At 39.8% G+C, this 12,108-nt stretch overlaps 1 protein-coding gene across 1 annotated transcript in view; it reads left to right on the top strand.

Annotated features, from left to right (window-relative positions):
- Positions 1 to 8,710: 8,710 nt before the first annotated feature.
- Positions 8,711 to 12,108, top strand: part of mylipa (myosin regulatory light chain interacting protein a) — a 15,283-nt gene continuing 11,885 nt past the window's right edge. Inside the window, exons 1-2 of the mRNA XM_034892544.1 lie at positions 8,711 to 8,978; positions 10,143 to 10,333. Of these exons, the coding sequence (XP_034748435.1) occupies positions 8,892 to 8,978; positions 10,143 to 10,333 (278 nt within the window). The 5' untranslated portion in view covers positions 8,711 to 8,891. The remainder of the gene's footprint in view (positions 8,979 to 10,142; positions 10,334 to 12,108) is intronic.

Genomic DNA, 12,108 nt, shown 5'->3' with positions numbered 1-12,108 from the left:
AACACTTCTTGCAAAACTGGACAACCTCGAGGCATTTTTAAGAAAACTGTGGCTCGTGCCTGATAGCAACCCCTGTAAATTATCACCCAAGTACATTAATGTAAATGGTACTCAGTGTCTTGAAAAAAAGGCTTTCTTTGAGCCATTAACCAGTATTGATTGTCACGCTTTGACTTGTCTCTCACTGGACCATGGGATTCCTGAAGCATTTGTTCCACTTATGGGCAGCAGAAACAGTTTGTAACCGATCATCACTTCATCACTTTAACATTGATACACCAAACTTGTTAGGAAACAGCTGCTTCTGAGCAGTTTCAGTGAAGAATCTCTAAAAAACCATGTTCACTGAAATAGCTGTCTGACTTTTACCCCTGCTAGATACAGGAACGAGGACAGTACCAACTAGGACAGTGAGATGAAATGAGCAAAAAGTTGAAATGTTAATAGTTTCAGATTTAATGAAAAGGTTAATTTTGGTAATCCTATAACCAAGGCCATAATTATATAATACATAAGGTTTGGCTCACCATACAAGCAGGAGGGTTTTACGTTCCATTGAACCCTGTTTAGAATGTGTCATTCATCATGGTATATATCGCCACTCATCTTAAAAGGTTAAGTTTAATTCTGATGGAAAAAGTATTACAAAACCTCACAGATGAGGAGAAATGAAATTTATTACTATTCAGCAAATGCAGTTGCTTTGGGCCTCTTGGATTTTATGGGTGAGGATGGAAAGGAATGTTACTAATGGGAGTTATAAGTGAAAATTAGTCATGCCCATCCCATTTGGCAGCAAAGTCCAGTATGGCTTAATCCCAAGCTTTCTCCAACACGGTGAATGAGGTTCGGGGGATGACAGCTCAGGGAGGGGGAGGAACACTCAGGAATTTCATGATAGTGATCTATCATATGGTACTGCAGTACATGGGACAAACACATCTCATAGGAATCCCAAACACATATTATGTCACAAAGAGCAATTTTGTCCATTGTACAAATAGTATTCATCTTTATATTTATTCACTACTTATCCATGTCCTGCACTTATGGAACCATTGTATATCCTGCACTTACTGCTATTGCACTTCTGGTTAGACCTAAACCACATTTCGTTGCCTTGTACCTGTGTAATGACAATAAAGTTGCATCTAATCTAATCTAAAATCCCCCCACTAGTATCATCCGTCACACTCTTCTTTGTCAACAGACACACACAAACACACACACACACACACACACACACACACGCACAAGTCAGGTGCTTAACTTGCCAAGTGCCCCCTTTGCGCCTATATGCCCTCTGTATTATTGTTACTTCAACTTCTGCCTGCTATGGACTACAGCCATATGTACGATAGGTTACATCTATTATACATGAAGGAATCAAAGTGAGCTGGGATGAAATGGATTTACCTCCCTTTGCCAACACAAATTAAACACTTTTCCGTGGTTAAAAATGTATACACGGGTGCAAATAAGTAATTATGAGACTATGTAGCCATACTGACCTGCAGAACAAAAAGAAGCAAGTGCACATATCGTCTGCATCTTTATATATGTGCGTGTAGTTTCCCCAACATCAGTAAGTTATGTTCAGATATGCAGTCTACATCTTCTTGATGTGCACTAAATAAAAAAAGAAGTGCCCTTGCTTCTTGCATGCTGTCTGCCTTAAAAGAAAAGGTCTAGTGAAAATGAAAATATTAATGACAAATGGAAAGAAATACAACTGTATGGAAAAACAATTCCTCTGCACACATTATCCATGTCTGGCAATAAAGTGCTTTTTAACAACAAGAGTTATCTTATTCTAGTTTACAAATACTTACTCCTATTGAGAATAGTAGAGCCTAACCGTTCACATTGGATGGTAAAAATGTCTGGTAAAAATGTATACCCCCTTAGCAGTAACTCCTCAATCACAACCCTTTTACAAATATACTCACATTATACTGTGTGCAATATATAATTAGTCTCCACTTCAAACTTTCATGTCTGGAAAAAAAAAAACAGCAAACCCATATGAAGCCATCTCCATGAGAAAAGGTCAGCGGCTGGCAGTTGAAGTTGGGAACTATTCCCTATGAAAAAAAGAATTGCCTCCTCAATATGCTGTAATCCTTTTCTAATTTATTTGAATACTGTGAAGAGAGAAAGATATCCTCAGTTCTCATTTTACATCCCTGAAGAAGTTATGATCTAGCAGAGGCCCAAAATAAAATATTACCATTATGTAAGATTGCTTTTCTTCCCCTATATTAAGACTTTCGATTTTAGATAATCTAGAGAGGGCATGAAGTATGTCTAAATGCATGCAAGCGGTAGTGGGATTGGGGTTATAGCTCGTTGGCTTTTATAAAAGAAAGCTTGAAATCTAATAGAATATAACTAAAAGGCTAAGGAGATGAAGCAATAACTGTCTAGTGAGCAGACGAGGTCAGGCTGTTGTAGTTTCTGGAATAGCCAGCCAAAGACAAAGTCAGGAAAGAGTTTATGTTCAGAAGTAAAACAAAAAACTGCTGAAAAACAGAAAATCTTTGAGACTGTAGAAGCCCATCTCTGTTGGTGACCTTACAATGTAAAGCAACCACCTGTGGTTAGCTATTGATGTCATAGAGATCATTAGGCATACACATACTATATGTCACTATTGCACGTTGATTTTACTTGTTTTCACACCCTCTAACATTTTGTTGTACCAATGGATAACTGATTTACTATGGGGATGTATATAATACATGCATCTGTAAACTTTGACTTCTGCAGCCCTGCCAAATTAAAAAAGGAATAACACCTAAAATAAAAAATGAAAACTAATTGCATTAACTTTTATCTAGGGTGCTGTCCAACCCAATATGCAGAAGATTAGTTGTCTAATGTTAAGGAGCTTTGCATTTAATAACTGAACTAAAACTATAGGCTCAAAGCCAGGAGTTTCTTCCTACATTTGTTGGAATGACTCAAATGCAGATGGACTTCTCCACTGATTTAAGGAAGTATTACTTAAACTGCATATAACAAAAACGTACCTATAGTAACAATGGATCTGCCAAAATGTCAAATAAATGCCTAAATGAATTCACATACTGTATATCTAATGCAAGACAAAACAAAATGTCTCAAATTGTTAAACTAATCTTAAGTCCTATTTACATATTAGTTGACTACTTGCTATTCATTCTCATTTCAGTACTCCTACTATAATGACTCTGAGATGAGGAGTCACATAGTCAGTATTTAACCATAATGTCCAAAAGGAATCGGATTATCATTGAATACTTCCTACAAGACTATGTCATCGTCTGTGGTGCATGTTTCATTTGCCTAATGAGGCAATCATTAGCGATGGCTTTAGGGATGAAACTCATGGCTCACAACAGGTGAGATTAATTTCTTTCCTTTTTCCTCATTCTTTGCACATATACACAAATTGCCTTTACAGACACTTCTTTCTCTCCTTTACATCTTCCATGTGTTTCTATGGGCCAGGTATACAGTTTTAATGTAGAGAATGCAAACACCACTGCATACATATTGTTCATTACCTCCTATCTCCCTCCATTTTCCGAGCACTCCTCATTACAGTGATGACAGTAACTGGCACTGGCAGTCAAACCAAGCAACTCTCTCTATGCCTTCGTACGTTATGCCGGCTCCTCAATGCAAATATGATATAGTTCATACGGTTACATTAATCAGTCAACAAGCTGAGAAAATTAAAAAAATTCCCCATTATGTGTTTTGTAACAAGATATAATTTGCATTATGAACTGCCCACTATGAATGCTTATACATAAACAGGATGTAAGTGAAGTGGAAATGAAAACATGACAAGCCAGCCATAAAATGCAAAAATGAATGATAGTGAGACTGCTGTTCAAGAAAGAAAAATATTAACATAAACGTACCGTTTGCATTTGGGAAAGCACCGTGTTAATTCCTAGCACAGGAATATCCCCAGTGTGGGATTACTAAAGTTTCTTATCTTATAACATGTAGTATAGAACATGTATCAGTGTGTGATGACTTTATACTTTTTACATAGTGGCATAGTCATATGTAATACTACTGCTTGAGGAGATACACTGCACACATACTATCCACATCCCTATTCTTAACCTTGGCCAAAGCATAGCTCTGTAATGTGAAAAGTAGTTGAGCGTGAATGTGCATGCGTGCTGAAAATAGGTCACAGCTATGCATAGAAACACAGAGGGATGCTCAGGGTGGAAAAACAGCAATAATGAAGCATTTTGCAAAATCCTAATTGTGCAACCACACATTGTCATGTTGCCGGCAATGGCTTCACAAGGTGCATAACAACTTGATTGTTAGAATTTGAGGATATTACATTATTTCAATTAATTTTGTCTCATAATGGTGTAATGGAAGGCTGTTGGATTTGAGCTTTGATTAAAAAAAACACTACACATAATTCTCTTCATCTGAGAGACTGGTAAAGCACTTTGCAAAAATGAAATGTAATTACTCTGACAGACGTGAACTACATTTAAATAACTACCATCATGTTTTTATTCACACAACCCCCAAGGCATTAAAGATTTCTGGGACTTTAAAACGCAAATTACCAAATTAATTTGAAAAAGTTGGATTTATTCAAAACTGCTGGCACACACTGACCATTAAATTTTAATGTGGGCTTCGACTGCAATTTGTTTAATTTTTGTGGTAGCTGTATAAAAAACACAGTGCTTTTCTGTTATTGTTCCGATGCACAGTAACAATAAATCCTATCATTCTGTAATTCAAATATTTAACTCTTTAACTTTTTTTAAGCATACAGACAAACCATTTCCAATATACAATTCACCTGTATATCATAATATAAATTCAAATTAAAAAGTAAAACCCATAATCACAAAAAAGCTTTTATTCATACATGGCATATTCTATTAGGTCTCCCCTGGTTCCCCACATGGAACCAGCCATGCACAAAATGTTCTCTGAGAGACCCAAAAAGGCGGAAAAATACACATTAACACTAACTGTGCTGTTTTCCTGAAAATAGCATTTCTAATTTGTTATCTACAGTCACTGCAAACAGTGCTATCAACACAGTTTGTATCAGTACACCATGGTTTACACAGCCATCATGCAAAACCAATCTAACTGATTATTCATTGAAATGTAGCCCGATTCTTATCAGTAGTCACATGAAGTAAGATTAGATGATTATAATAATCCATTTTCTGATGGTTGCAATACCAATCTAACTTCATGAGGGAATACTAATATAGACTACCCCATCAAAGGCATCCAAACCTCTAACTTAAGATGTCAATCCATTATTTTGCTTGGCTTCGAGACAGCCAGACTCCCTCTGCCAGTTCCTTAGTTCTCTCTGACAGCTTCCACTCTGCACGGTAGCGTAAATCATCCCTCTCAGCGCCTGAATCTACCAGGTCAATCCTCAGGAACATTTCTTTCTCCAAGATCATTGAAGCTAACACTGAGTCTGTAACTTGTCTGGCTCTTGGCAGCCTGGGGGTGGAACGAGACACCCCGCGACAAGGGGGTGGACCACTTTTCACCACTCTGCTTCGGACTTCCTTATTTTTTACCAATGCCACTTCTCTATCATCTGAGGTAGGTGTACTTGAAGTGCTCTCATTGGTTGATTTGGAGCTGATGGACGACTGCGTGTCCTCTGATTGGTTAAGGTCCACTTGGTAGGCTAATTTACTGGTACTTTGTCTGTTGATGGACAGACAAAGAGGCCATCTGAGGGAAAGACATCTTGTCATTGATAGCCATAATTCCTGAGGCCTGAATAGACCTGACCTCGGAGGTTGATGTGTGTCACAAAGAACATCACTTCTCTCCAATTGCACGCATTCTGCTGCAAATTCTGCCTCCACCTGCTCCATTAGTTCATTAGAGTTCTTTGGCGACAGTTCTTCTTCTTCTCTGTCCTGATTCTTTGACTGTGGCTGATGATCTTCTCCAAAGATGAAAGGGCTGCTGAACCTCTGGCTCCTCTTCATTCCATTTTCTGCCTCCACATCTGAATCTGATGATGAATCTTTACCTGATGAGTATCCACGTGGTGACGACTGATCGTTATAATCCGTTGACCATAACTGCTGATTCTCTTTGTACTCAGAGGAGCTTCTCACCCTCTGGCATTTCCTCATATTTGGGTAAACAAGTTCCTCCTTTGACTAATGTGTCAGCTGCTCTTCTTCCAGCTTATGAGAGATAGACTGAAAGGAATCAAGGAATGTAATCAAGGCTACCACCACAACAATGACAACAGCCGCATGAATCTCTGCTAGCATGGCCCTTTCTGACATAATCTCTGCTTCAAGAGGCACAGCTTTGACTATGGAGATGGGCAGTGATGACGTTGTGATGTCATGTGCCCAAATGCGCACACACACACACACAAACGCACCCCAGCATGCCTATGTGTTCACTCTCCAGTCAAGTTAGCGGTGACTTGCCTCAAAGGGAAGTGATGTCACATTGCATGATGTCATCCTAGCCGGGTCTGCAAATGGTCTGTTTGTGCGAGAGCCCAGATGGTAAAAACAACCTCGCCATTCCCCCAAAATTGACCTAGATGTGCAAAAGGGGAGTCTTAATGGATAAATCTTTTGTGTTTTCCTATTCACTTTATTCTAGTTATTCTTGCATGCATGCATTTATCTTCAATTCCAAATAATATCATTTTGTTATCTATATTTTACATTTACACTGTAATAGTGCACCTAAAAATTTGTAAGAACTGAAAGCAAATATTTAGAAACAGCAGTGCTTCTATAATCTATTATTGTGCAAATAGAAAAATATATGGGATAATGTAGAAAATTACATTTAGCAAAATATACTTGATATAGCCACCACTAAAATTGCAATCTACAACTGATGTTTTTCATTGCATTACAGAGAATGAATATGTATTTATGTATCTATTTACTTTTGCATGCATGTCTGTTATATGTATTTTGCAGGGCTGCAGGACAGAGCGAGGTGGAGAGAGAAAGTCACAGTCACCTACAGGAACACCAGCTGATTGTACCTGCTGGTGTTCTGAGGGAAGTTGTAGAGTACACAAGTGTACGTGTGTGGTTTGTGTGTGTGTTGCTGTGTCCTGCTCGGATAAGTACCTCCTTTACCTCGTCGACAGTGGTCATGAGGTCACTCGTTATCTTCCTGGCTTTTCCATTTATGGTTAGAACTGCACGTCTCTGTTTGTTCATCATATTCCTTCTTGCATCACCTCGGTGCAAAAGACCACTGCAGCCACTCCAGACAGGCTGAGTTTATCGCAAACGGAAAAGACACACATGTTCCAGCTGAGATCATCTGTTGAGTCAATTTGGTGTGTAGGGGAATGAGGCCATGGTAAAGTTGCTGGTAAAGTTTATCATTAAATCACACACAAAATGAACTCACAGATTTTTTTTTTATGTTTGTGATGAATACTCCTTCACTGACCAATCAAAGTTACTTGAACTCTCAAACTTGAGCAACGTTTAAGAGGCTGATCAATTTGAACAAACCCACCTATCACAGACGAAAACAAGGCTGCGTCTCGCATTCTTTTTTTCTTGACCAGTTGAAAAATGCAAACAAACAAAGAGACATGAAACAGATGTACACATAATGCATCCTACCGATGTCAATTGTAATCTCACCTCACACTTATTCTAAGTCAATGCGTCAATACAGGAACTGAACGACGAAGGGATTGTGATAATGAGCTCCTGAGGTATCTGAGTCACTGATGCTACGTCAGGAATGCAGTGGTGGGAGAGCACAAAAATATGGAGAGGCATGCTGCCTCTACCCTAAAGTGTCTCCTGGCAGACAAACAAAAGGCTTGGCTGCACACCATGCCTCCCTAGTGTATGTGGCTGCAGTTTTCTGCAGTGTCTTCTGGCCCCACTGTGGAAATTACAACACTGTCAATGAATTATAGATCATAAAAGAATTCATATTGTTTAAGAGATGAGGCTAAATATACATGTCATTATTTAATGGCTCTCTATGAAAGGAACCAAACGTCAAGAGCAGTATTTCAGTTGCTTGGCTGAAAAAAAAATGTCAAAAGGTTCAACTAACGTGTCCAGATGCCAAAAAAGTAACACACATCTTATTAGGATTAGGATCACTCTTCCATCAGCAATAACGACAGGGACGTCCCTTTTATCTCAGCCTTTTTATACATCGCCTTGATGTTGTAACTTCAATTACGAAGTCCACACTGCCAACGTGTCTTGGGTGCAGGACGAAAAAAAAAAAAAGTAGTGTTATGCAAGCAGCAGCGCACTATAGGAGATTAGGAGATGTTGGACCACAGAGGAGATGCCATCATGAAACATTCATGAAAGCTTTAGGGATATTTTCCCGTTATCACTGCTATTTCTGGACTGCATTGCCTTACATTATGAGCACAGATCAATGAGGGGAAACCGGTATACAAGCCTTTAAACCAAAAACTCACCCCAAGGTCTGCTGAAATCCCCTTAATTAATATGAGCAGGTGTGTTGGAAGTCACTTTTACTGTGCAACAGGCGAGCCAGATGAGGGCGCAGTGGACTCCTCACACTCTCAGGCACGGGAGGTGAGCTCGAGCCAGATCAGCGTGTGGATGCGACATGACTTCCGATTGGTTCAAGTTTTGCGGTGATTGTGACAAATTGGCCACCATTGGACAGCTGTAAATAGGCGGTGCTGTGCATGGCATTTCATTAGCGATATAGCCTACAGCTGGTGGCTGCAGATTCGCCACACGGAGTGGAAGGGCTGTGAAAGTGACGAAGGCTTGATGTAGGGGGGGGGTGTTTAAGAAGGCTCGAGAAGTGTTTTTATTGTTTTTAATGAGTGGCACACCAAAGATTGACGAAACACACAGCCAAAAATGCTCTGCCACGTTACCCGTCCGGATTCGGTGGTGATGGAAGTGGAAGTTGATGCGAAGGCGAACGGGGAAGACTGTCTGAATAAGGTAGGCTGTGGTGGAATACACATCTTGTTTTGTTATTGTGATAGCTTTTTAAAACGCAGGGTCTGTCTGGTGCTGTGGTTGGCTTACGGAACTTTAGATTGTCTATTTTGTTAAACTTCAGGGCGATCGCATATATAGGCCTATTCATGACTCCAGTATTCTGTTAAATAAAATTGAGGAATTGAACTTAGTTACTGCACGACTAGGAGTACTTAAACAAGCTGTATTCATGTAAACAATCAACTAACTATCGAAAGGCTACATCTGCTTTGTTGCAAATTAGGCACGGCGGAAACAAAATGTTCTGCAGCTCGCAAAGTGCAGATATTTTGTTGTTGTAACAATTAACTTTAAATGTCACTTTATAGTCAAAATGCACGACCTGATATACATGTAGTAAAGTTCTGATAGGCTGCATTGTGGTAAACCTCCGGCAGTCGCCTCTACCTGCCTGCCAGTCAGAGGCAGATGGCTTTAAGGTTACTTGAGTTCATTCTTCAACTCAAACTGAAACCTTCTAGTTGCTTTACATCTTCTCCCTCCAAAGTTGATACGAACAGTGTAGCTTGCGTGCGAACTATTCCTCTCGTCACAAGCCTCAAGTAGGCTAGTTTTCCGCTAATAAAATGTAAAGCTACTTAAAATGCAAGGCGTATCTCCAACTTTCCCCGGGCATGAATGATATCCCTGCAGACGTTCAACCGTGGCCGCCGAGGGGGCGCGGGATTGTGGGTTCGAAGAGCCCCTTCCACTCCGGGAGAGCCTTCAACTTTCCTTAACCCTCTTGTGAGTTCTAGAATGTTGATAGTTTTTTTTTTTAATCTGTGCAAGAGAAGCACAGGGATAAGAACCCTTATTTACAAAGTGATTAAAAAAAAAAAAAAACCTATGAAATTGTAATGATCGCTACCCTCCACTGAGACCAAAACCAGTATGGATTGTCTTGTTCAAGGACATTTTAATCTGCTGTCACATCGCAAAAAACTCAAGATGTTATGTTACCTATCTAGTTATTGTACTATCCTGTTGTGAAAAAACACCTATAGTAATGCTTAATCTGTCCAAATGATGTCCCCTAATACTCTTTGCCACACAGTTTTAAGATCCTTTTTTTTTTTTCAATTTCTTTATAATCGTTGCCAATTTTCCTCCATCTCATTCCAGGTATGCAGAAAGTTAGGCATAATTGAAGTGGACTACTTCGGGCTGCAGTTCACAGGCAGCAAAGGAGAGAACCTGTGGCTGAATCTGAGGAACCGCATCTGCCAGCAGATGGATAATGTGACGCCCTGTCGACTGAGGCTGCGGGTCAAGTTCTTTGTGGAGCCCCATCTAATTCTGCAGGAACAGACGAGGTATGTTTACCAACTCGCCTGCTTGACGTTGTGTGCAAACCTGCCACATGAAACTCATTCCATTTCTTTATAGGCATATGAATGGATAATGAACCACTTCCTTTTATGACACATTCTCTGCCAGGTACCTACACATAAGCTTGTCATCTTCTCTGAAAAAGATTAGGGAAAATTGAAACTGGTGTTTTTGTCTTCTTTGATGAGCACATACTTCTATGAATGCATACGACATGCAATGATGAGCACATGCCGGAAAAAACAAAGTAGTCATAAGTGAATTCAGTTTCTACTACAGTAGAATGCCCTGTAGTAACCTCTTCCTCAAGCGCTCCCGGGGTTACTATAGGTCATTTTGGTAGAGCTCCAGGCAGGAAATGTGATCCAGCAGCTCTGGGGGCATGTGTTGCTCTGCTCCCGCCCCCAGGGACCCTCTGTGCAACAGCCAGGACCTCTGTCACAGCCCCCATTCAACTCAAAATATCTTTCCGTTGTGTTTTTTGGCTTCAATTGTTTGTGGCCATTTTTATCTGAACAAAAGCCTCCATTTGGGCTTTTGCAGATGCTGTTGAAACTGACAGGCCAGCGTAGGGTGTTATTTTATTTTCACAGCAATATGTCATGAGTCAACTTTGGAGCTGAACTACATAGTGATAATACTTTTTTCTTCTTTTTTCTTTTTTTTGAAAGGCTTCAGGATGTAAATTTAATTTGCCCTTTCACATTACAAATTTCACATTACATGTATCTGAAAAAGCTGCTATAGATCCAATCACAATGTTTGTTTACAAGAACTTCCAGGTAGAAAACCGTCCTGTACGTAAAATCTAGCAGCGCTGAGCAAATGGGGTCTAGGAAAATCTGGATATACTCGTGTCATTCATCTAAAATGCATGGTTGATGCCTTCATGTCAACACTTTCACCAACATTATGTCTGAGACTTGATGTACCTGTTGGGGCACCGACTATCAAGTAAATGACACCACACAAACTAGCAGTTTGACTGCTAGTGAGATGTCTGTACATAAAATAAGGAAAACGGAAACATTGAGTCGAACCACCGCGTTTAACTAGCTTTTAAACGTAACAGTTTCGGCTAAACATTTACAACAGAAATGAGTTTTGCCCATTTCGCTTATCTCCACAATTCAAGTCAACTGCCGTGAGCTATTGAGATTACATACCAGACACGTATAGCAAAGGTAAGCACACTTTCTATCGCAGCTTTGTAGAACTTCAGCATCCCCTTCCTTTGACACACCAAATGTTTTGAGCTGGCGCAGGCAAGAGGCTTTGAGCTTTCTTAATGAAGCAGATTAAGTTGTTACCCAATTATAGAGTGTTGTTTTCCGAGGAACTTCACTTTGTTTAAAGTTATTAATAGCAATTGTATTCGCAGCCCTCTGAACCTGTCCAAAAAAACTTGTTTGACAGTGTCTTGTGGGACCACATGAAGTTAATGTAACATCCACGGTATCACAAGTGTTTTAATACTGCATGGTTGGAACCCTGTATGGGAGTGGAAATTTGTTTGGTGTCATTTAAAGTTCTGGCATGCTTCTCGCTCTCTCTAGCCAGTAGAACTATTCATTAAACTGATCTGTATCTGCCTTGGCCAGGATTTGCCCGGCATTCCAGTAAACTCTCAGTTCAGCTGTTTCTCACTCCCCCTTTCCTCCCTTTTTTAAATATAACGATATTGACTTTGCTCTCTTTCCATATTTTTATCGCAGTCAGATATAAACTGTCCCTGCTCACACATCGTCTCTTCTGTCCA

This window comes from Etheostoma cragini, chromosome 14 (assembly GCF_013103735.1).
Source record: "Etheostoma cragini isolate CJK2018 chromosome 14, CSU_Ecrag_1.0, whole genome shotgun sequence".
Lineage (NCBI taxonomy): Eukaryota > Metazoa > Chordata > Actinopteri > Perciformes > Percidae > Etheostoma > Etheostoma cragini.
Note: the sequence above shows the minus strand (reverse complement) of the source record. Positions and strands in the feature narration are given on the sequence as shown.